The sequence below is a fragment of the Astyanax mexicanus genome, chromosome 5, assembly GCF_023375975.1.
Source record: "Astyanax mexicanus isolate ESR-SI-001 chromosome 5, AstMex3_surface, whole genome shotgun sequence".
NCBI lineage: Eukaryota > Metazoa > Chordata > Actinopteri > Characiformes > Acestrorhamphidae > Astyanax > Astyanax mexicanus.
Genome location: NC_064412.1, coordinates 1,351,750 through 1,379,239, shown reverse-complemented (window position 1 = coordinate 1,379,239; position 27,490 = coordinate 1,351,750). Strand labels below are relative to the sequence as shown.

General features: G+C 38.3%; 1 protein-coding gene across 1 annotated transcript in view; it reads right to left on the bottom strand.

Moving 5' to 3' along the window:
• The window catches only part of pdzrn3b (PDZ domain containing RING finger 3b), a 215,303-nt gene extending 195,421 nt beyond the window's left edge, over positions 1-19,882 (bottom strand). Inside the window, exon 1 of the mRNA XM_022662739.2 lies at positions 19,011-19,882. Within this exon, the coding sequence (XP_022518460.1) occupies positions 19,011-19,733 (723 nt within the window). The 5' untranslated portion in view covers positions 19,734-19,882. The remainder of the gene's footprint in view (positions 1-19,010) is intronic.
• Positions 19,883-27,490: the final 7,608 nt, after the last annotated feature.

Genomic DNA, 27,490 nt, shown 5'->3' with positions numbered 1-27,490 from the left:
AACCCTATACCAAACCTAAAGCCTAAATCAGACCCTAAAATCAACCCCATCCCAAACCTAAAGCCTAAATCAGACCCTAAAATCAACCCTATCCCAAACCTAAAGCCTAAATCAGACCCTAAAACCAACCCTAACCCAAACCTATAGCCTAAATCAGACCCTAAAACCAACCCTATCCCAAACCTAAAGCCTAAATCAGACCCTAAAACCAACCCTATCCCAAACCTAAAGCCTAAATCAGACCCTAAAATCAACCCCATCCCAAACCTAAAGCCTAAATCAGACCCTAAAATCAACCCTAACCCAAACCTAAAGCCTAAATCAGACCCTAAAATCAACCCTTTTTTTTTTTCAGAGCTGTATATAATTTTATTCCAAGCTGTGTTTCAAAGTGTTGGTTGCAGCCAAGATAGGAAGGGTCTTTGTTAGGACTGTGGGGGTAGTAGAGGTCAGCGATATGGCCTATTTTATCATAATTTTTTTAAGAGTACACTACTTTATTTAGTATAAATGCAAGTGTATATGAATATAGTATTGTTTTTATACATACAGCGGAACAAAACTATAAAATATGTCTATTTCATAAACAGTAACTTCCCAATACTCTGATTTTGTATAAATTATTATTGTTATAGTAAAATGTAGCAATAAAAAAATGTAAATGCAAAATAAAAATGTAATGTACCCTCAAAGATCTACCATGTAAACTGCAAACAATTAAAAGTACTGCTGCAAAGTAAAATGCAAACAATTAAAAGCTAAATCAGACCCTAAAACCAATCCTAACCCAAACATTACCCCTAAACCAGACTCTAAAACCAACCCTATACCAAACCTAAAGCCTAAATCAGACCCTAAAATCAACCCCATCCCAAACCTAAAGCCTAAATCAGACCCTAAAATCAACCCTATCCCAAACCTAAAGCCTAAATCAGACCCTAAAACCAACCCTAACCCAAACCTAAAGCCTAAATCAGACCCTAAAACCAACCCTATCCCAAACCTAAAGCCTAAATCAGACCCTAAAATCAACCCCATCCCAAACCTAAAGCCTAAATCAGACCCTAAAATCAACCCTAACCCAAACCTAAAGCCTAAATCAGACCCTAAAATCAACCCTTTTTTTTTTTCAGAGCTGTATATAATTTTATTCCAAGCTGTGTTTCAAAGTGTTGGTTGCAGCCAAGATAGGAAGGGTCTTTGTTAGGACTATGGGGGTAGTAGAGGTCAGCGATATGGCCTATTTTATCATAATTTTTTTAAGAGTACACTACTTTATTTAGTATAAATGCAAGTGTATATGAATATAGTATTGTTTTTATACATACAGCGGAACAAAACTATAAAATATGTCTATTTCATAAACAGTAACTTCCCAATACTCTGATTTTGTATAAATTATTATTGTTATAGTAAAATGTAGCAATAAAAAAATGTAAATGCAAAATAAAAATGTAATGTACCCTCAAAGATCTACCATGTAAACTGCAAACAATTAAAAGTACTGCTGCAAAGTAAAATGCAAACAATTAAAAGCTAAATCAGACCCTAAAACCAATCCTAACCCAAACATTACCCCTAAACCAGACTCTAAAACCAACCCTATACCAAACCTAAAGCCTAAATCAGACCCTAAAATCAACCCCATCCCAAACCTAAAGCCTAAATCAGACCCTAAAATCAACCCTATCCCAAACCTAAAGCCTAAATCAGACCCTAAAACCAACCCTAACCCAAACCTATAGCCTAAATCAGACCCTAAAACCAACCCTATCCCAAACCTAAAGCCTAAATCAGACCCTAAAACCAACCCTATCCCAAACCTAAAGCCTAAATCAGACCCTAAAATCAACCCCATCCCAAACCTAAAGCCTAAATCAGACCCTAAAATCAACCCTAACCCAAACCTAAAGCCTAAATCAGACCCTAAAATCAACCCTTTTTTTTTTTCAGAGCTGTATATAATTTTATTCCAAGCTGTGTTTCAAAGTGTTGGTTGCAGCCAAGATAGGAAGGGTCTTTGTTAGGACTATGGGGGTAGTAGAGGTCAGCGATATGGCCTATTTTATCATAATTTTTTTAAGAGTACACTACTTTATTTAGTATAAATGCAAGTGTATATGAATATAGTATTGTTTTTATACATACAGCGGAACAAAACTATAAAATATGTCTATTTCATAAACAGTAACTTCCCAATACTCTGATTTTGTATAAATTATTATTGTTATAGTAAAATGTAGCAATAAAAAAATGTAAATGCAAAATAAAAATGTAATGTACCCTCAAAGATCTACCATGTAAACTGCAAACAATTAAAAGTACTGCTGCAAAGTAAAATGCAAACAATTAAAAGCTAAATCAGACCCTAAAACCAATCCTAACCCAAACATTACCCCTAAACCAGACTCTAAAACCAACCCTATACCAAACCTAAAGCCTAAATCAGACCCTAAAATCAACCCCATCCCAAACCTAAAGCCTAAATCAGACCCTAAAATCAACCCTATCCCAAACCTAAAGCCTAAATCAGACCCTAAAACCAACCCTAACCCAAACCTATAGCCTAAATCAGACCCTAAAACCAACCCTATCCCAAACCTATAGCCTAAATCAGACCCTAAAACCAACCCTATCCCAAACCTAAAGCCTAAATCAGACCCTAAAATCAACCCCATCCCAAACCTAAAGCCTAAATCAGACCCTAAAATCAACCCTAACCCAAACCTAAAGCCTAAATCAGACCCTAAAATCAACCCTTTTTTTTTTTCAGAGCTGTATATAATTTTATTCCAAGCTGTGTTTCAAAGTGTTGGTTGCAGCCAAGATAGGAAGGGTCTTTGTTAGGACTGTGGGGGTAGTAGAGGTCAGCGATATGGCCTATTTTATCATAATTTTTTTAAGAGTACACTACTTTATTTAGTATAAATGCAAGTGTATATGAATATAGTATTGTTTTTATACATACAGCGGAACAAAACTATAAAATATGTCTATTTCATAAACAGTAACTTCCCAATACTCTGATTTTGTATAAATTATTATTGTTATAGTAAAATGTAGCAATAAAAAAATGTAAATGCAAAATAAAAATGTAATGTACCCTCAAAGATCTACCATGTAAACTGCAAACAATTAAAAGTACTGCTGCAAAGTAAAATGCAAACAATTAAAAGCTAAATCAGACCCTAAAACCAATCCTAACCCAAACATTACCCCTAAACCAGACTCTAAAACCAACCCTATACCAAACCTAAAGCCTAAATCAGACCCTAAAATCAACCCCATCCCAAACCTAAAGCCTAAATCAGACCCTAAAATCAACCCTATCCCAAACCTAAAGCCTAAATCAGACCCTAAAACCAACCCTAACCCAAACCTAAAGCCTAAATCAGACCCTAAAACCAACCCTATCCCAAACCTAAAGCCTAAATCAGACCCTAAAATCAACCCCATCCCAAACCTAAAGCCTAAATCAGACCCTAAAATCAACCCTAACCCAAACCTAAAGCCTAAATCAGACCCTAAAATCAACCCTTTTTTTTTTTCAGAGCTGTATATAATTTTATTCCAAGCTGTGTTTCAAAGTGTTGGTTGCAGCCAAGATAGGAAGGGTCTTTGTTAGGACTATGGGGGTAGTAGAGGTCAGCGATATGGCCTATTTTATCATAATTTTTTTAAGAGTACACTACTTTATTTAGTATAAATGCAAGTGTATATGAATATAGTATTGTTTTTATACATACAGCGGAACAAAACTATAAAATATGTCTATTTCATAAACAGTAACTTCCCAATACTCTGATTTTGTATAAATTATTATTGTTATAGTAAAATGTAGCAATAAAAAAATGTAAATGCAAAATAAAAATGTAATGTACCCTCAAAGATCTACCATGTAAACTGCAAACAATTAAAAGTACTGCTGCAAAGTAAAATGCAAACAATTAAAAGCTAAATCAGACCCTAAAACCAATCCTAACCCAAACATTACCCCTAAACCAGACTCTAAAACCAACCCTATACCAAACCTAAAGCCTAAATCAGACCCTAAAATCAACCCTAACCCAAACCTAAAGCCTAAATCAGACCCTAAAATCAACCCTTTTTTTTTTTCAGAGCTGTATATAATTTTATTCCAAGCTGTGTTTCAAAGTGTTGGTTGCAGCCAAGATAGGAAGGGTCTTTGTTAGGACTATGGGGGTAGTAGAGGTCAGCGATATGGCCTATTTTATCATAATTTTTTTAAGAGTACACTACTTTATTTAGTATAAATGCAAGTGTATATGAATATAGTATTGTTTTTATACATACAGCGGAACAAAACTATAAAATATGTCTATTTCATAAACAGTAACTTCCCAATACTCTGATTTTGTATAAATTATTATTGTTATAGTAAAATGTAGCAATAAAAAAATGTAAATGCAAAATAAAAATGTAATGTACCCTCAAAGATCTACCATGTAAACTGCAAACAATTAAAAGTACTGCTGCAAAGTAAAATGCAAACAATTAAAAGCTAAATCAGACCCTAAAACCAATCCTAACCCAAACATTACCCCTAAACCAGACTCTAAAACCAACCCTATACCAAACCTAAAGCCTAAATCAGACCCTAAAATCAACCCCATCCCAAACCTAAAGCCTAAATCAGACCCTAAAATCAACCCTATCCCAAACCTAAAGCCTAAATCAGACCCTAAAACCAACCCTAACCCAAACCTATAGCCTAAATCAGACCCTAAAACCAACCCTATCCCAAACCTAAAGCCTAAATCAGACCCTAAAACCAACCCTATCCCAAACCTAAAGCCTAAATCAGACCCTAAAATCAACCCCATCCCAAACCTAAAGCCTAAATCAGACCCTAAAATCAACCCTAACCCAAACCTAAAGCCTAAATCAGACCCTAAAATCAACCCTTTTTTTTTTCAGAGCTGTATATAATTTTATTCCAAGCTGTGTTTCAAAGTGTTGGTTGCAGCCAAGATAGGAAGGGTCTTTGTTAGGACTGTGGGGGTAGTAGAGGTCAGCGATATGGCCTATTTTATCATAATTTTTTTAAGAGTACACTACTTTATTTAGTATAAATGCAAGTGTATATGAATATAGTATTGTTTTTATACATACAGCGGAACAAAACTATAAAATATGTCTATTTCATAAACAGTAACTTCCCAATACTCTGATTTTGTATAAATTATTATTGTTATAGTAAAATGTAGCAATAAAAAAATGTAAATGCAAAATAAAAATGTAATGTACCCTCAAAGATCTACCATGTAAACTGCAAACAATTAAAAGTACTGCTGCAAAGTAAAATGCAAACAATTAAAAGCTAAATCAGACCCTAAAACCAATCCTAACCCAAACATTACCCCTAAACCAGACTCTAAAACCAACCCTATACCAAACCTAAAGCCTAAATCAGACCCTAAAATCAACCCCATCCCAAACCTAAAGCCTAAATCAGACCCTAAAATCAACCCTATCCCAAACCTAAAGCCTAAATCAGACCCTAAAACCAACCCTAACCCAAACCTAAAGCCTAAATCAGACCCTAAAACCAACCCTATCCCAAACCTAAAGCCTAAATCAGACCCTAAAATCAACCCCATCCCAAACCTAAAGCCTAAATCAGACCCTAAAATCAACCCTAACCCAAACCTAAAGCCTAAATCAGACCCTAAAATCAACCCTTTTTTTTTTTCAGAGCTGTATATAATTTTATTCCAAGCTGTGTTTCAAAGTGTTGGTTGCAGCCAAGATAGGAAGGGTCTTTGTTAGGACTATGGGGGTAGTAGAGGTCAGCGATATGGCCTATTTTATCATAATTTTTTTAAGAGTACACTACTTTATTTAGTATAAATGCAAGTGTATATGAATATAGTATTGTTTTTATACATACAGCGGAACAAAACTATAAAATATGTCTATTTCATAAACAGTAACTTCCCAATACTCTGATTTTGTATAAATTATTATTGTTATAGTAAAATGTAGCAATAAAAAAATGTAAATGCAAAATAAAAATGTAATGTACCCTCAAAGATCTACCATGTAAACTGCAAACAATTAAAAGTACTGCTGCAAAGTAAAATGCAAACAATTAAAAGCTAAATCAGACCCTAAAACCAATCCTAACCCAAACATTACCCCTAAACCAGACTCTAAAACCAACCCTATACCAAACCTAAAGCCTAAATCAGACCCTAAAATCAACCCCATCCCAAACCTTAAGCCTAAATCAGACCCTAAAATCAACCCTATCCCAAACCTAAAGCCTAAATCAGACCCTAAAACCAACCCTAACCCAAACCTATAGCCTAAATCAGACCCTAAAACCAACCCTATCCCAAACCTAAAGCCTAAATCAGACCCTAAAACCAACCCTATCCCAAACCTAAAGCCTAAATGAGACCCTAAAATCAACCCCATCCCAAACCTAAAGCCTAAATCAGACCCTAAAATCAACCCTAACCCAAACCTAAAGCCTAAATCAGACCCTAAAATCAACCCTTTTTTTTTTTCAGAGCTGTATATAATTTTATTCCAAGCTGTGTTTCAAAGTGTTGGTTGCAGCCAAGATAGGAAGGGTCTTTGTTAGGACTATGGGGGTAGTAGAGGTCAGCGATATGGCCTATTTTATCATAATTTTTTTAAGAGTACACTACTTTATTTAGTATAAATGCAAGTGTATATGAATATAGTATTGTTTTTATACATACAGCGGAACAAAACTATAAAATATGTCTATTTCATAAACAGTAACTTCCCAATACTCTGATTTTGTATAAATTATTATTGTTATAGTAAAATGTAGCAATAAAAAAATGTAAATGCAAAATAAAAATGTAATGTACCCTCAAAGATCTACCATGTAAACTGCAAACAATTAAAAGTACTGCTGCAAAGTAAAATGCAAACAATTAAAAGCTAAATCAGACCCTAAAACCAATCCTAACCCAAACATTACCCCTAAACCAGACTCTAAAACCAACCCTATACCAAACCTAAAGCCTAAATCAGACCCTAAAATCAACCCCATCCCAAACCTAAAGCCTAAATCAGACCCTAAAATCAACCCTATCCCAAACCTAAAGCCTAAATCAGACCCTAAAACCAACCCTAACCCAAACCTATAGCCTAAATCAGACCCTAAAACCAACCCTATCCCAAACCTAAAGCCTAAATCAGACCCTAAAACCAACCCTATCCCAAACCTAAAGCCTAAATCAGACCCTAAAATCAACCCCATCCCAAACCTAAAGCCTAAATCAGACCCTAAAATCAACCCTAACCCAAACCTAAAGCCTAAATCAGACCCTAAAATCAACCCTTACCCAAACCTAAAGCCTAAATCAGACCCTAAAACCAACCCTAACCCAAACCTATAGCCTAAATCAGACCCTAAAACCAACCCTATCCCAAACCTAAAGCCTAAATCAGACCCTAAAATCAACCCTAACCCAAACATTACCCCTAAACCAGACTCTAAAACCAACCCTATCCCAAACCTAAAGCCTAAATCAGACCCTAAAATCAACCCCATCCCAAACCTAAAGCCTAAATCAGACCCTAAAACCAACCCTATCCCAAACCTAAAGCCTAAATCAGACCCTAAAACCAACCCTATCCCAAACCTAAAGCCTAAATCAGACCCTAAAATCAACCCTAACCCAAACATTACCCCTAAACCAGACTCTAAAACCAACCCTATACCAAACGTAAAGCCTAAATCAGACCCTAAAACCAACCCTAACCCAAACCTAAAGCCTAAATCAGACCCTAAAATCAACCCTAACCCAAACATTACCCCTAAACCAGACTCTAAAACCAACCCCATCCCAAACCTAAAGCCTAAATCAGACCCTAAAACCAACCCTATCCCAAACCTAAAGCCTAAATCAGACCCTAAAATCAACCCCATCCCAAACCTAAAGCCTAAATCAGACCCTAAAACCAACCCTAACCCAAACCTATAGCCTAAATCAGACCCTAAAACCAACCCTATCCCAAACCTAAAGCCTAAATCAGACCCTAAAATCAACCCTAACCCAAACCTAAAGCCTAAATCAGACCCTAAAACCAACCCTAACCCAAACCTAAAGCCTAAATCAGACCCTAAAACCAACCCTAACCCAAACCTAAAGCCTAAATCAGACCCTAAAATCAACCCTAACCCAAACCTAAAGCCTAAATCAGACCCTAAAACCAATCCTAACCCAAACATTACCCCTAAACCAGACTCTAAAACCAACCCTATACCAAACCTAAAGCCTAAATCAGACCCTAAAATCAACCCCATCCCAAACCTAAAGCCTAAAACAGACCCTAAAATCAACCCTAACCCAAACCTTAATGTAAACCTTAAACTTGACCCAAAATCTCAATCAAAAGCCTAACTTTACTTTCAATAGAAAATAATTTACTTTTACCTTACAGTTTAGTGACATTTAATAGACATTCAGTTAAATGCAAGTACAATGTTTGTCAGACCCTAAAATCAATCCTATCCCAAACGTAAACCCTAAATTCGACCCTAAAACCCAATCATTTACTTTTACCTCACAGTTTAGTTTTTTTTTATTTATTTATATCTGTGTGTGTAATTTTTTTTTGTTGTTTTTCTCCACTTGTTTCTAAATGTATGTTCTGATTTTATTTACGCTGTAGCACTTTGAGACTTTGAAATGTAAAGTGCATTACAAATAAAATGTATTATTATTATTATTATTATTATTATTACTACATTTAATAGACATTCAGTTAAATGCAAGTATGTGATGATTGTTATGCATCTATGATGCATCTACAATGGCCGATCCAAATAAAGTAACATCATGATTTTCTGAATGTTGCACCAAGTAACTAAGAGTTAACAACCATTATGATAGATCTATGCTCCTACTTATCCTGTAAATATATTTCCAGTCTTAAGATCTGCAGAGCTGAAGTTCTCCTGGAGCAGAAGACCTGCTGAGATGTGGATTTAGCTGTACTGTGCGTCTAAATCCCGGCGTGTGATGTTTCAATGCACCCGTGCAGAAACTCTATAAACTGAGGCACAGCAGCAGAGCAGGGTATTGTGGGTAATTTGCTGCTGGCGTTGTGTGGCCTGTAGCCTACAGATTAATAAACACTCAGCCCTCTCAGACTGCCAGGTGGATAGAACTGCAGCTGAGAGACGAGAGGAGCAGAAACAGGGAACAAAACCCCCTCTCTGTGCACTTAACCTCACTCTTACAGCTCCTCACAGCTCCTCGCAGGTAATCACAGTTCCTCACAGTTCCACACAGCTCCTCACAGCTCCTCACAGCTTGTCACAGCTCCTCACATCTTCTCAAAGCTATTCACAGCTCCTCACAGCTCCACACAGCTCCTCACAACTCCACACAGCTCCTCACAGCTCCTAACAGTTTCTCACAACTTTTCACAGCTTCTCACAGCTCCACACAGCTTCACACAGCTCCTCACAGCTCCTCACAGCTCTGCACAGCTAATCACAGTTCCTCGCAGCTCCACACAATTCCTCACAGCTCCACACAGCTCCTAACAGTTTCTCACAACTTTTCACAGCTTCTCACAGATCCTCACAGCTCTGCACAGCTCCTCACAGCTAATCACAGCTAATCACAGTTCCTCGCAGCTCGACACAACTCCACACAGCTCCTCACAGCTAATCACAGTTCCTCACAGCTCCTCACAGCTAATCACAGTTCCACACAGCTCCTCACAGCTCCTCACAGCTTGTCACAGCTCCTCACAGCTTGTCACAGCTCCTCACATCTTCTCAAAGCTATTCACAGCTCCTCACAGCTCCACACAGCTCCTCACAGCTCCTCACAGCTCCTCACAGTTTCTCACAACTTTTCACAGCTTCTCACAGCTCCTCACAGCTCTGCACAGCTCCTCACAGCTAATCACAGTTCCTCGCAGCTCGACACAGCTCCACACAGTTCCACACAGCTCCACACAGCTCCTCACAACTCCACACAGCTCCTCACAGCTCCTAACAGTTTCTCACAACTTTTCACAGCTTCTCACAGCTCCACACAGCTTCACACAGCTCCTCACAGCTCCTCACAGCTCTGCACAGCTAATCACAGTTCCTCGCAGCTCCACACAATTCCTCACAGCTCCACACAGCTCCTAACAGTTTCTCACAACTTTTCACAGCTTCTCACAGATCCTCACAGCTCTGCACAGCTCCTCACAGCTAATCACAGCTAATCACAGTTCCTCGCAGCTCGACACAACTCCACACAGCTCCTCACAGCTAATCACAGTTCCTCACAGCTCCTCACAGCTAATCACAGTTCCACACAGCTCCTCACAGCTTGTCACAGCTCCTCACAGCTTGTCACAGCTCCTCACATCTTCTCAAAGCTATTCACAGCTCCTCACAGCTCCACACAGCTCCTCACAGCTCCTCACAGCTCCTCACAGTTTCTCACAACTTTTCACAGCTTCTCACAGCTCCTCACAGCTCTGCACAGCTCCTCACAGCTAATCACAGTTCCTCGCAGCTCGACACAGCTCCACACAGTTCCACACAGCTCCTCACAGCTCCTCACAGCTTGTCACAGCTCCTCACAGCTTGTCACAGCTCCTCACATCTTCTCAAAGCTATTCACAGCTCCTCACAGCTCCACACAGCTCCTCACAGCTCCTCACAGCTCCTCACAGCTCCTAACAGTTTCTCACAACTTTTCACAGCTTCTCACAGCTCCTCACAGCTCTGCACAGCTCCTCACAGCTAATCACAGTTCCTCGCAGCTCGACACAGCTCCACACAGCTCCTCACAGCTCCTCACAGCTCCTCACAGCTAATCACAGTTCCTCGCAGCTCCACACAATTCCTCACAGCTCCACACAGCTCCTCACAGCTAATCACAGTTCCTCGCAGCTCAACACAGCTCCACACAGCTCCTCACAGCTCCTCACAGCTAATCACAGTTCCTCGCAGCTCCACACAATTCCTCACAGCTCCACACAGCTCCTCACAGCTAATCACAGTTCCTCGCAGCTCAACACAGCTCCACACAGCTCCTCACAGCTCCTCACAGCTAATCACAGTTCCTCGCAGCTCAACACAGCTCCACACAGCTCTGCACAGCTCCTCACAGCTAATCACAGTTCCTCGCAGCTCGACACAGCTCCACACAGCTCCTCACAGCTCCTCACAGCTAATCACAGTTCCTCGCAGCTCCACACAATTCCTCACAGCTCCACACAGCTCCACACAGCTAATCACAGTTCCTCGCAGCTCCACACAGCTCCTCACAGCTAATCACAGTTCCTCGCAGCTCGACACAGCTCCACACAGCTCCTCACAGCCCCACACAGCTCCTCACAGCTCCACACAGCTCCTCACAGCTCCACACAGCTCTGCACAGTTCCTCACAGCGAATCAGTTCCTTACAGCTCCTCACAGCTTTTCACAGTTCCTCGCAGCTCGACACAGCTCGACACAGCTCCACACAGCTCTGCACAGTTCCACACAGCTCCTCACAGCTCCTCACAGCTCCACACAGCTCCTCACAGCTCCACACAGCTCCTCACAGCTCCTCACAGCTCCACACAGCTCCACACAGCTCCTCACAGCTCCACACAGCTCCTCAACAAAACACCTACATAACTTTTGAAAACATGTCACTGTTAGGGCTAAGCACTACAAAACATTTGCCAAACTCATAAAAACATCGCTGTTACTCAGACTAATGAACTTCCAAAAACATGTTACTATTTAGCACTGATATTTTTAATAAAAAGCTGAAAAATAGTTTTAGATACAAACAAAACACTAACAATTAGCAGCCAAATAAAACTATAGATCAGAAGTTGACGTTTGCTACAAAACATCTACTAAACATCCAAAAACATGTTGATTGTTAAGCCTGAGAACTACATAACATACTTAATTTCACATTTCAGGCTGAGACTTACACAACATCTACTAAACCTCTAAAACAAGTTAATGTGAAGAAATTTCACTGAAAAGTATTGATCAAAAGTTGACATTTGTTGAGTCAGAGAGCTACAAACATCTACACAACTCATAAAAACATAACTAAAAAAAACGTTACTAAGAACGGGAGCAACACAACATCTAACGAACCTTCAAAAACATGTCACTGCCAAGCCTGAGAGCTACACAACATCTACTGAACTTCCAAAATATCACTGTTACTAAGACTGGGAGCTACACAACTACCCAACTTTAAAAAACATGTCACTGTTAATACAGATCACAGAAAAGTACTGATAAAATGTTTACATTTTTTAAGACTTAGAGCTACAAAACATTTACTAAATTTCGAAACAATTTGTCAATATTAAGGCTGAGAACTACACAATATTTATTAAACTTCCAAAAACTTGACACTGCTAAGGCTAAGAGCTACACAACATCTACTAAATTTCCAAAAACAAGTCAATGTTAAGACATGTCACTTGAAAAGTACTGATCAAAAGTTGACATTTGTTGAGTCTGAGCTACAAAAACATCTACACAATTTTCAAAACATGTCACTGTTAAAGATAAGAACTACACAACAACTTCACGACTCATAAAAACATCACTGTTGCTAAGACCAGGAGCTACACAACATCTACTCAACTTTCAAAAACTTCCAAAAACATGTCACTGTTAAAGATAAGAACTACACAACAACTTCACGACTCATAAAAACATCACTGTTGCTAAGACCAGGAGCTACACAACATCTACTCAACTTTCAAAAACTTCCAAAAACATGTCACTGTTAAAGATAAGAACTACACAACAACTTCACAACTCATAAAAACATCACTGTTGCTAAGACCAGGAGCTACGCAACATCTAATGAACCTTCAAAAACGTCACTGTTAAGCTTGGGAGCAACAAAACCTCTACTGAACTTCCAAAAACATGTAACTGTTAATACAGGTCACTGAAAATACTGATCAAAAGTTAACATTTGTTAAGTATGAGAGCTACATAACATTTACACAACTTTTAAAAACATGTCAACGTTAGGGCTGAGAGCTGCATAACATCTATCCAATTTTCAAAAAACATGTTACTGTTAAGGCTGATATTTACACAACATCTACATGTCACTGAAACGTACTGATCAAAAGTTGACATTTGTTGAGTCTGAAAACTACACAACATCTACACAATGTTTGAAAACATCAATGTTCCGGCTGAGAGACATCTACTAAACTTCCAAAAACATGTCACTGTTACTAAGACTGAGAACTACACATCTACCCAACGTTTTAAAAACACGTTACTGTTTAGGATGAGGGCTACAAAACATCTGCTAAACATCCAAAAACATGTCAATGTTAGGACCGAGAACTACACAACATCTACCCATCTGCACAACTACTGCAAATGTTTCAGAGTAAGAATGTAATAAATAAACATTACTCACAGTCTGAGAATTTTAAGTCACATAATTTTAGCCCTACATGCAAAAATATAAAGTATTTAAGTAATTTATCATCATTATCATCATAATTACAACAGGAATTACAGTAACTCAACCTCCTTTACTTTCTATCCTTTAATTAAAGGGGAAGCTATTGTACATTCTGTGCTGCTCATAGACACTACGGTAACTCAGGGAAAGTTTAAAAAATGACATTCTTTTAACATTAAAACTTCAAAATGCAGCATTTTTCAATTTTGAGAGTCAAACTAAACTTTTAGATCTTTAAAACATCTATACAACATCCCAAAAACATCTACCCAATGTGCAACCACCTGAAACTGTTAAAGCTAACAGCTAAACATTTAATCAACTTCCAGAGATATCAAATATATATACTTATAACTTTCAAAAAGTTAATATTTTGACAGTGCTAATACTGGGAGAGACACAACATCTACCCAATGTCCAAAAACATGACAGTCATGACACTGTTAAAGCTGACATTTGATAAATTGATCAATTTTCAAAAAGTTAATATTTTAACAGGGTTAAACATTGGAGACATCTACCCAATGTCCAAAAATTAACACTGTTGAAGTTGACAGCTACACATCTACCCAACCTCCAGAGTTAAAACCAAACATCAGAGAATATGTGTAGACACTAAAATAACTCAGGGAAACTTGACACTGTTATAACACTGAACTTCCAAAACTTCAGAAATGTGGCATTTGTCAAAACTGAGAGTCAAACTCAATTTTTAGATCTGCAAAACATCTACACAACATCCCAAAAAATATTTTGATAGTGTTAAGACTGACAGCCACACATTTACCCAGATTCCAGAGATATCAAACATCTGCTCAAACTTTCACAGCTATCTAACATATACTCAACTTCCAAAAGGTTAATATTGTGTATTTGACAAATATTTGACATCTACCCAATGTCCAGAACTATCGAACATCTACCCAACTTCCAAAAAGTAACAAAAGTCAAAGTGTCAAAGTCAAAGTGGTTTTTATTGTTTGACAACAAGACACATGTATAACATCCATCCCAACGTCCAAAAACATTTGAGGTTGACAACTACGCATTTACTCACCATTGTGAATTATCTAACGTCTACTTAACTTTCAAAAAGTTTATATTTTAGCAGTGGCTAGGAAAGACACATCTACACAATGTCCAAGAACTTAACATTGTTGAGGCTGACAGCTACACATCTACCCAACTTTTACAACTATCCAACATCTACCCAATGTTGTGAACATTTGAGGTTCACAACTACGCATTTACTCACCTTCCAGAATTAGCCTGACAGCTACACATCGATACAACTTCCAAAAAGTAAACATTTTAACAATGTTAAGGATGGAAGACACACAACATCCAACCCAACATCCAAAAACATTTAAGGTTGACAACTACACATTAACACCCCTTCCAGAACTATCTAACATCTACGCAACTTTCAAAAAGTTAATATTTTGACAGTGGTATGAATGGGAGAGACACAACGTTTACCCAATGTCCACAAACTTGACATTGTTAAGTCTGACAGCTACACATCTACACAACTTCCAAAAAGCTACTATTTTAACAATGTTAAGGCTGGAAGACAAAAACATTTGGGACTGACAACTACGCATTTCAGGAATATCTAACATCTATTCAACTTCCACAAAAATGTAATACTTTGACAGTGTTAAGGCTGGGAGCTACAAAATATCTTCTCAATGTCCGAAAACTTAAAATTGTTGATCCTAACAGCTACACATCTTCCTAACTACCAAAAAGTTAATATTTCGACATTCTTAATGCTGGGAGTGACAACATTTACCCAATGTCCAAAAACTTGACATTGTTGAGGCTGATAGCTACACATCTACCCAACAAAAAATTCAAAAGTTAATATTTTAGCAATGTTAAGGCTGGGAGTGACAACATCCAACCAAACGTCCAAAAACATTAGAGGTTGACAACTAAGCACTTACTTACCTTCCTGAATTATCTAACATATACTTAACTTAAAAAAGTTAAAAGTTTGACATTATAACACATTTACTCATCTAACATCTACTCAATTACCAAAAAGTTAATATGTTGACAGTGTTAAGGCTGGGAGAGACAACATCTACCCAATGTCCAAAAAACTGGACACACTACTTGACATTGTTGAGGCTGACAGCTACACATCTACCTAACTTTGAGAACTATCCAACAACAACCAAACTTTTAAAAAGTTAAAATTTTAACAATGTTAAGGCTGACACACAACATACAAGCTAATGTCAACGACGCATTTACTCACCTTCCAGGATCATCTAACATCTACTCAACATCCAAAAAGTTGATCATTTGACTTGGTAAATTGTGTGTGTTCTTCAACTTTCACACAATGTCTAAAACATGAAACTGTTAAAGTTTACAGCTACGTATACACAACTTCCAGAACTATCAAACATCTACCTAACTTCAAAAAACGGTATCATGGTTTAGTTTCCCAGTGTTTCACATGTTAAAACCAAACCTCCAGAACTGCAGAATATCTAAAAGGCTAAATGTACTGTAGTGATTTAGCGATTTATAAAATTAATCTAATTTTAAGCGAATAAAATCCCAGAGTGAGTATCTGACCAGGCTTTTTCTGGGTGTGGGTGATCTGGAGCTCACTCTCCTCCATCACTCAGCACCAGCGGTGATACAAGCTCGGGTTTCTGTTAGCTGATGTTTCAGAGTTAGCAGTTAGCGTCCTCCTCAGGAGTGCTGAGTTACGGTGATGATGTGTTATCAGCAGTTCCAAACAACGAGGTGGAGCTTCTCATGTTTTAAAGGAAGAACGTTCTGCTAGACGTCACTTTCCCAGCACTGATAACACTGTGCAATATATCCAGTTACAACTAGAAGGTGGAAACGTATTCAAATCATTCAACGTTGTAAAAGTACAACATTTCAAACAAAAACCTTAAACTGATAAAACTGTGATCTACCAACCATCTACTCAACTTCTAAAAGTTTTCCAGTATTATACAGCAGCCACCCAACTTCCAAAAAGTTGATATTTTTGACATCCAAATTCATGACACTATTTAGCATGACAACAACACATTTAGTCAATTTCCAATGGTGTCCAACATCTCAACTTACAAAACTACTCAACATTTACCCAACATCCAAAAAGTTAATATGTACAGCTAAACATCTACTCAACTTCCAGAACTATAAAATATTTACACAATTTTGACAGTACCCAAATGTCTTTTAATCTTTCACAAAGATTAACACTTGGACAGTGTAAAGACACACATTCTACCCAATGTAAAAAAAAGCCTGAAACTGTCAAAGCCAACAGCTAAACATTTACTCAACTTACAGAAAGTTAATATGTTGATAGTGTTAAAGCTAGGAGACACACAACATCTACCCAATGTCCAAAAACCTGAAACATTTAAAGCTGATAGATAAACATTTAATCAATTCCAAAGCTATCCAACTACCACTCAACTTACTATCAAATATAAAATATATACTTAACTTTCAAAAAGTTAATATTTTCACAGTGCTAAGACAAGGAAAGACATCTACCCAATGTCCAAACATGTAACACTGTTGAGGCTGACAGCTACAAATCTACCCAACTGTCAGGGCTATCTAACATCTCAACTTTCATAAAGCTGATTTTTTGACAGTGCTACATTTACTAAATGTCTAAAAGCTTAACATTACACACTTAACTTTGAAAATGTTGACAATGTAAAGACTGAAAGACACACACTCCGCCCAATGACAAAAAAGCTTGAAACTGTCCAAGCCGACAGCTAAACATCTACTCAACTTCCAAACTATCCAACATTTACACAACTTTGACAGCTAGTAAATATCTGCCTAACTTTCAAAAAGTTTATATTTTGACAGGGCTAGGAATGGGAGACACACATCTACCCAAAGTCAAAATGTTTTATAAAACTGAATTATAAACATATTCTTCACAATGTCTAAAAATGCAAAACCGTTAAAGCTGACAGCTAAACATTTACACAACTTCCAAACCTATCCAACATTTACACAACTTTGACAGCTACCAAAAGCCACCTAACTTTCACTCATCTAAACTTTTACAGACCTTTTACAGAACTATACATTATTTATCTAACCTTGACAGCTACCGAATATCTGTTTAACTTTCAAAAGACAATGTAAAGACTAACCCTTAGTTAAAAAAAATGTTAAAGCTGGCAGCTAAACATCTCCTCAACTTCCAGTACTATTAATCATCTACCCAACCTTGACAGCTTCCAAATATCATTCCATTTAACTTTCAAAAACTTGATATTTTGAAACGCAAAATATCTACTCAATGTCCAAAAGCTTAACACTACACATCTATTCAACTTCCAGAACTATCAAAAATCACTTTGCCTTTACCAAATATCTACTTAACTTCAAAAAGTTGCCATTTGGACAATGTAAAGACTAACCCTAAGTGTAAAGAAACTGTTAAAGCTGGCAGCTAAACATTTACTCAACTTTTACAGACCTTTTACAGAACTATACATTATTTACCTAACCTTGACAGCTACCGGATACATATCTACTTAACTTTCAAAAAGTTGACATTTGGACAATGTAAAGACTAACCCTAAGTGTAAAGAAATTGTTAAAGCTGGCAGCTAAACATCTACTCAACTTCCAGAACTATCAAACATCTACCCAACTTTGACAGCTACCAAATTTCAAAACGTTGACATTTGGACAGTGTAAAGACACACACTGTACCCAACATCAAAACATTCTGAAACTGTTAAATCTGACAGCTGAACATCTACTCAACTTCAAGAACAATTAAACAAAAAGTTTAAAGTGTAAAGATTGAAGGACAAGCACATTTTACCCAATGTCTTAAAACCTGAAACTGTTAAAGCTGACAGATAAACATTTAGTAAACTTTTACAGAACTTTTACAGAACTACCCAACATTTACCCAACTTTCACAGCTACTACAAACCTACTTAACTTTCAAAAAGTTGATACTTTGAGACACACAACATCCACCCAACGTCCAAAAGATTAACACTAAATATCGACTCAACTTCCAGAAACTCAAACATTTACCCAACTTTGACAACTACCAAAGATCGACTTAACTTCCAAAAAGTTGACATTTTAAGAGACACAACATCCATCCAACGTCCAAAAGCTCAACACTTAACATCGACTCAACTTCCAGAAACTATCAAACATTTACCCAACTTTGACAACTACCAAAGATCGACTTAACTTCCAAAAAGTTGACATTTTAAGAGACAACATTTACTCAACGTCCAAAAGCTCAACACTTAACATCGACTCAACTTCCAGAAACTATCAAACATTTACCCAACTTTGACAACTATCAAAGATCGACTTAGTTTCCAAAAAGTTGACATTTTAAGAGACACAACATCCATCCAACGTCCAAAAGCTCAACACTAAACATTCACTCAACTTCCATAAACTGTATCACAGTTCAGCTTCCCAAAACTTCACGCGCTCAAGACCGACATCAAATAAAAAATCTCCCCGTTATCTTCTGCTCCTCACCTTGCACGGGGCCGCGCGGGAGCTGCTGAGGGACTCGATGCGCGCGCTGTACTCGGTGAACTTCTTCTGGTAGCGCAGCGCGGTGACCTGCAGCTCGCTGTGCGCGGCGGCGAGGCGCGCGACCAGCGCTTTCTCGCGCTTCCCGGCCCGCAGCGCCTGCCGCTTCAGCTCCTTCCCCAGCCCGTCCGCGCGGGCCTGCAGCGCGCCCCCGTGCGCCTTCAGCGCCTGCACGCAGCAGTGGACTCCCGGCGCTCGCTCGCGCTGCGTCAGCACCAGGCCGCAGCCGCGCTCGCGTTCGCACGCGCCCGCCGGCCGGTGCTCACACTGCTCGCGCATGTGCGCCTCCAGGTCGCGCGCGTTCAGCACCTGGCCGCAGCCGCGATGGCGGCACGGGACCGGCGCGTACTCGCAGCCCTCCGCGTGCTCGGCCAGCCGCTGCAGGGGCACCACGGCGCCGCAGCCGCGCGCGCTGTGCTCGCAGCGTGTGGCCAGCTTCAGCACGAGGCTCTTGAGCGGCGGCACGTGGTGGAGCTCGGCGGCGGAGACGCGGCGGCGGCAGCGCGCGGGGCAGCTGCTCCGCTGCGCCACCCAGGGCAGCACGCAGCGCGCGCAGAAGACGTGTCCGCACGGCGTGGTCAGCGGCTCCTCCAGAACCTTCTGGCACAGGTTGCACTTCAGGTCCGGGTCCACGGAGCCCGTGAAGCGGTCCAGCTCGAAGCCCATGGCGCGAGGAGGCGCTCAGCCCGAGTACGGGTACGGGTACGGTCCCGCCGCGGATCAGCGCGAGCGAGCGTGTATGACTGTGTGTGTGTGTGTGTGTTTGGAAAAAGGGGGAGGAGTTCAGGCATTGGAGGAACTCCGGAGCGACTGGCTGAAAAGCTCCTTCTGACCGAGCAAACTAATTGCCTGAGACTTCCTAAGGGGGGGCGGGGGTGGAGGGGTGGTTGGAGGAGGGAGTCTCGAAGTTTTGTTACCGTAACTCTTCTAAAAGCATCACCGTTACATTCACTTCTGCGTAAAAGTCTGTAAAAAGTATTCCATTACTTATTTCTAAGTAAAAAGTAAGAGACCACTTAAAAATTATGAGCTTCTTCGACTTTACCAAATGTAAAACAAATTGAAAACCATCAAACCAAACTGAACTGCTTGAATTTTTGCACCAGGAGTAAATCAGCATAAAGTTATCCAAAAGCAGTGTGTAAGACTGGTGGAGGAGAACATGATGCCAAGATGCAAGAAATTTGTGATTAAAAACCAACCAGGGTTATTCCACCAAATATTGATTTCTGAACTCTTAAAACTTTATGAATATGAACTTGTGGTGTGACTAATGAATCTCCATCCATACGGCCTACATTTTTCTCCTAAACAGCTTAAATGAATATATTTTATTCAATTATTTTTTATTGTTTCTCATTTTTGAAAAGTAATTAAGTCACTTTCTGCACAAAGCAAAAAGAGGTGGTTGGAGGGGGGAGTCTGGAAGTTACCGTAACTCTTACAAAAGCATCACCATCCCATTAATTTCTGCATAGAAGTCTGTAAAACATATTCCCATTACTCAAATAAAAGTATACAGCTCTGGAAAAAAAACGGAGCATTTAAAAATGATGAGTTTCTTAAATTTGATCAAATTGAAAACCTCTGGAATATAATCAATAGGAAGATGGCTGAGCACAAGACACCAAACCACCAAACTGCTTGAATTTTTGCACCAGGAGTTGGATAAAGTTATCCAAAAGCAGTGTGTAAGACTGGTGAAGAACATTCTTTCTTTTCATATTCTGCAAATAATAATAATAATTTTTTTGGGGAATTTGGGAGAAATGTTGTCTGTAGTTTATAGAATAAAACAACAATGTTCATTTTACTCAAACATAAACCTATAAATAGCAAAACCAGAGAAACTGATTCAGAAACTGAAGTGCTCTCTTCATTTTTTTAAAGAGCTGTAATTCAGAATACAAGCCTTCACTTCTTTTCTTACAGACAGAACAGAACAGTGTCAGAGTCATGATTCATGAATCTCCGTCCAGATGACCTAAATTTGTCTCTAAACGACTCCATGTGTAAATCATGATGCCCTCAGGTGATCAACATCTGCCGGCTTCAGGTTGATGGCTGATCTGCGTCAGCGTCTGTCGTATGAAGAAAGTAAGAGTGTGTGGAGGAAAACGTCTTTACACACACCACAAGTGTTTTCCATTTCTACAGGACACGCCCACTCATAAAGCCATTAGAAATGTAAATTAAAGAGGTACTAAAACCTAAAACATATTTACTTTTCATTAATAGCTGAAATATGTTCCTTTGAAATAATAAAACATACCAGTCAATTATAACCTTTAAAAAAACACTTGTATTGTAATAATACTGCTCACAACCTACCATACTTATATCACCTCTGGCCGTATTTTAGCTGCACTAGATGTATATATTTTTCTTTATTTTATTTTTAGTATTTTTTATATTTTTTCCTCTAATCATATATATATATATATATATTATTATTATATATTATTATTATTATTATTATTATTATTATTTGTTTATATATTTTCCTAACCTGTTTCTCTGTCCTTTCCTCTGTGCTGCTGTAACATTGCAAATTTCCCCACTGTGGGATTAATAAAGGACTATTTTATCTTATCTTGTCTTATTGTAGTAGTTTCTGGCTCTGCAGCGCCCTCTCAGGTTCAACTGTGCTATAGGCGAGGATACTTCCTGTGTACTTTGGTATGTGGATACACTTAATAGGCAAATCAATCAATCGATCAATCAATAATACCGCCCCCCTCCCTCGCTGACATCCAACCATCTGCGTCTCAGTGCTATCAGAGGCACAGTGTTCAGCCCAATCAGCTCTCCCTCCTGCCCCTCCCCTAAACCCATACGTAACCCCCTTAGTGCCCCTCCCAAACTATTCCTCCTATTTTTTATATATATATTTTTTATAATTTGTGCTGAGAAGTCAGCTAAAGTCAGGTGTTTTAGTTACCCTATAAGAAATGCTCTGTTTGAGAACAGGGCGGAACGGTCTGTCCCGCGGCGGCTAGCGTTCTTCTGTGCAGGGCGACGGTAACAGGACAAGGGAACAGATGGAAAACACTCTTTATTTGGTCGTCAACATTCTGGAAAATCAAATATCTGGAGATGCTGTGCTTTAGCAATTCAATCCACATGTGCGCTATTAAATAATAGCACTCCCAGCTCATCTGTAGCTCTGAGGAGAAGAAAGCAGAGTGACTTTTTTCCTGCCTCTTTTCTCTACAGCGAGTGGAAATAAAGCCTCGGCACACGGGAGCTGCACTGTAATCTGATAGTTTACGCAGACAGAAGCTAAAAGTAATGCAATCATCACTCTAAAACTGGACTCAGACGTTGCATTAGTATCACAGACCAAACATCAAAAGAGTTAAAGCCAACAGTCTATTTTCACTCCTATCATCCTCCTGCCTGGTTTAAACAGCAGCAGAGCTTCTGAATATATCTACACTGATGGGCGTGGTGTTCTGGAAATGAGGTGTGTTCAGGTACATTTCTGGAGTTTTATCTTGTTTATCTTGGTAACAGAAAACACAGGAGCTCCACTGACTGAATACAACCTAGACAGATGCCAACAGTCAGACATTCATCGCTATCTCGGTAACACAGGCGCTGTGCCGAGCCGAGCGTACACCCCCACTTATTACACACACACGAACACACAGCAGCACAAACCCAACTTTTACATCAACAATAAACAGTAGTAAATAATAGTAAATATTTTATAGTAAATAAAATAACATTGCTGTTCCCGTAAATGAGCTGCTGGAGCTCCTTCACAGCGTCAACCAGCAGCTCAGTTTCCTCTGCTGAGAAGAGATTGTTGAACACGTCCAGGTAGCTGCACCGTTACAATAGCAATCCACCAAAGTCAGAGCTCACCTGATCTACTCTTAAAGGGAATGATGAGCAAGTGAATATTATTGTTTTATTCTATAAACTACAGACAACATTTCTCCCAAATTCCAAAATAAAAATATTCTCATTTAGAGCATTTATTTACAGAAAATGAAAAATGGCTGAAATAACAAAAAAAAAAAAAGATGCAGAGCTTTCAGACCTCAAATAATGCAAAGAAAACAAGTTCATATTCATAAAGTTTTAAGAGTTCAGAAATAATCAATATTTGGTGGAATAATCCTGGTTGGCTTTTAATCACAGTTTTAATTTCATGCATCTTGGCATCATGTTCTCCTCCACCAGTCTTACACACTGCTTTTGGATAACTTTATGCTGCTTTACTCCTGGTGTAAAAATTCAAGCAGTTCAGTTTGGTGGTTTGATGGTTTGTGATCATCCATCTTCCTCTTGATTATATTCCAGAGGTTTTCAATCTGGTTAAATCAAAGAAACTCTAAAAAAAAAAAAAAACAATTCTTAAGTTTTTTTGATGCACAGCTTATCCACTTTCACTTTCTCTGTTAAAGCTTTCCCTGCTTGTAAATTCTCACTCCATTAGCAGTACTCTTACTCAGTGTTACTGTTACTCACTCTTCCATAGTAAAAGACTGAAGTGTGATTTACCACCCCCATGTTTTACAGGCCACACCGCCGGTTCTTTAATTCTATTCTGGCATTTCCTCTGCTGGGCTGAGTGAGAGACTCAGTGTGAGGGAATCTGAATTGCAGAGTGTTTGATTAGTAGAGCAAAAGCTCTAATTAATCTGTCACTCCGCTAAGTGGTGATTTATCACTTCTAACCACCGAAGAACAACATGCCTCTCCCTCCGCCGGCTTATTTTGGGCTGGTGTTGCGGGCCCTCCCTGCCTCTAGTTGCATAAACTATGTTAATCTTTTCAAATCTTTGTTTATCTGCTGGTTTTGGATAAGTAGGAAACTTATGGTTGCCAGTTCTTCTCCAGATGTGCTTTTGCACGAATGTTGCACTCAATCATATGCACATAACTTTTGCAAATAAAAAAATAAAAGGCCTCTGAAATGCTCTTTGCTCATGATGATCATTGCTATCTTACACCCAAACAACAGTCTTTTTTCACTCCTTCCTCCTGCCTGGTTTAAAAAAGAGGAACCAAGACTCAAAAGCAGAACCTCACTTAGGCGTGAAACCGGCGCCTTTCTGGTTTGCAAACCTAATTTTGAACCATTTTCCGCATTTCCACCAATAAAAGTAGGTTCCATAACCAGGATCTGTTGGTGATGTATGATGTGACGTTTTGACGGTTCCACTTAAACTGGTGGAAACACGAGCTGGTTCACTAAAAATCACCACGGTTCTTATAAGCACAAACAAGAACCAGAGTTTTTGGTGGAAAAGCAAGAAGAACAAACACACGGTGAACCCTATTTTTTAACAGGAATGAGAAAAAGCCAAAATAGGTACCAAGACTCAAAAAGGCAAGCTTCCTAAAAGCATAAGGAAGAAATACTGAGCAAACCTGGTACAAGCGGTTGTCATCTCACGCCTCGACTACTGCAATGCCCTGCTAACTGGCCTCCCGCCCTGTCTGTCTGTCTGTCTGTCTGTCTGTCTGTCTGTCTGTCTGTCTGTCTATCTATCTATCTATCTATCTATCTATCTATCTATCTATCTATCTATCTATCTATCTATCACTATCTCTCACTATCTTTAATAAACTCCTGAAGACCGAGCTCTTCAAAGAGCACTTACTCTCCTAACACCTCTAACTAACTACCTTCCACTACCAGATCAGGAGAATCTCTCACTATCTTTAATAAACTCCTGAAGACAGAGCTCTTCAAAGAGCACTTACTCTCCTAACACCTCTAACTAACTACCTTCTACTACCAGATCAGGAGAATCTCTCACTATCTTTAATAAACTCCTGAAGACAGAGCTCTTCAAAGAGCTCTTACTCTCCTAACACCTCTAACTAACTACCTTCCACTACCAGATCAGGAGAATCTCTCACTATCTTTAATAAACTCCTGAAGACAGAGCTCTTCAAAGAGCACTTACTCTCCTAACACCTCTAACACACTAACTACTTCTAACCTCATTTCCTTCTTCCCCTCCTTCACTTCTATATCCCATTATTTCCCTTCGACCTCCTTTAAGCCCTATCTAAAAATGTTTTATCTTTAACTTCGCTTTGGACAAAAGCGTCTGCCAAATGTAATGTAATGTAATTTAATTTAATGTAAAACCAAAAATAAAAAGGGGAACCTCCCTAAGAAAATGAGAAATATACACAAGGTCGAACCATGATTAAAGGAAACAAGACTCAAAAGGAGAACCTCCCTGAGAGTAAAACAAGGTGGAACCACTTTTATCTGGAATTTAAGAAGGAGAAATAGCCAAAGAGAGGAACCAAGACTCAAAAGAAGAACCTCCCTGAGAGAAAAAGAAGCAAACACAAGGTGGAACCACTTTTTAACACAAACCACGAGCATGAGAAACAGCCGAAAAGAGGAACCAAGACTCAAAAGGGCAAGCTTTCTAAAAGCATGAAGAAGAAATACTGAGAAGAACCAAAAATGAAAAGGGGAACCTCCCTAAGAACATGAAGATTAAACACAAGAAAGAATGATGATTCAAGAAACCTCCCTGAGAAAGGAGAAGATCTGTAATAAAGTATAATTATGATGCATCTAAATATATATATATATATATATATACAGGTTAAATTCAGCTCGAGAAAAGGTCCGTTTACACTGAAATATTTCAACACAATCTGAAGACATGTCCTACAGCAGCTTCTACACACTCGACTGCAGCAAACAAACACAGCTAAAACAGGGCAGCCACAAAAATGTGAGCACTTTACTCAGGGCTTAGCGAGGAGACAGACAGCGTTTCATCAGCGATAAGACGTACGCCAACCCTCAGCCAGAACACAACCTCGTAAGAGCCTCACAGTCCCTCAGCCTTCAGCCTAAACCCCCTTCCATCTTCATTCAGACGCCAGCCGTCCCCGTCGCCTGCTGCCTCCACTCCACTTACACAAACTCCTCTACAATTTGGGTCAATTTATGGTAAGAGAGAACTCTCATTAGTGGGTTATTGACCTTAAAATTTGAAGAGTTAAAAATGTACTATAATGGCCTGAGTACGGTTTGTAGGTCAAAAACACGAATAACAAACAGAGCAAGTGGGTGGCTTGTGCTTCTTACTAAGCAGAGAATAAAAACAGGTTAAAAAATAAATAAATACAGTAAATAAATACAAAAAATGAGCTATAATTAAGGGCATAAACTATTTACACCAATAGTATAATACAGTAGTAACATCATACTATTTACACTATTTAGTATATTTCATTCTATATACACTTTAATATGGGGGACATACTTCAGTTTCTGATTCAGTTTCTCTGATTTTGCTATTTATAGGTTTATGTTTGAGTAAAATGAACATTGTTGTTTTATTCTATAAACTACAGACAACATTTCTCCCAAATTACAAATAAAAATATTCTCATTTAGAGCATTTATTTACAGAAAATGAGAAATGACTGAAATAACAAAAAAAGATGCAGAACTTTCAGACCTCAAAAAATGCAAAGAAAACAAGTTCATATTCATAAAGTTTAATCAGAAATAATCAATATTTGGTGGAATAATCCTGGTATTTAATCACAGTTTTTTTTTCATGCTTCATCTTGGCATCATGTTCTCCTCCACCAGTCTTACACACTGCTTTTGGATAACTTTATGCTGCTTTACTCCTGGTGCAAAAATTCAAGCAGTTCTCTTAAGCGGTCTCTTTTTTTTCCAGAGCTGTATATTCTTTATTGAATTAGAAGACACATCCTGTATTTTGGTGTTAGGTTTTAGGTTTTTGAACACCTAATTTTACCTACAAAAGTCATTTAATTCTATTTCTATTTTAGAAAGATTCAACAATTCAACAAGTCCACATTACTAACCCACTAAATCCACTGCTATGCGTAAAATAACTAAATTAATGACTTTTAGGAGCATTTTACTTATTTTACTATTTTGAATAATGAATAACCTATTGTTACTTAATGTAAATAAAGCAAAGCTGACTTCTTATATTCTTATATTAATGTATTGTAGCTACTGTTAATTAATGTACCCTTATTGTAAAGTGTTAGCATTTGCACAAAAAAGGTGACGTTTTAGGTTTAGGTTTAGAATTTGATTTCTAACACAACCAAAAAAAAAAATAATTAAATATATATATATATAATATATAAAATAAATATGATATATGAAAATAAAAGTTATTTATCTAATTATTGAAAAAAAAAATAAAAACAAGCTAACGTGATGTGAGTGAACTACTCAAACAGATACAGTACAGGGTAGCTTTCAGTTACAGCAGTCAAATGTTATATATGGAAACTAGACTAAATATAAGATAAAATATAAGGTTATATTTTATAGTAGTGAATATTCAGCAGTATGCTAATGAGCGAACCCCAAAACACAGATGATGCATCCTGTTTTTGTTGTTTAAGATGCAGATTTTGTGTTTTTTTGTTGTTGA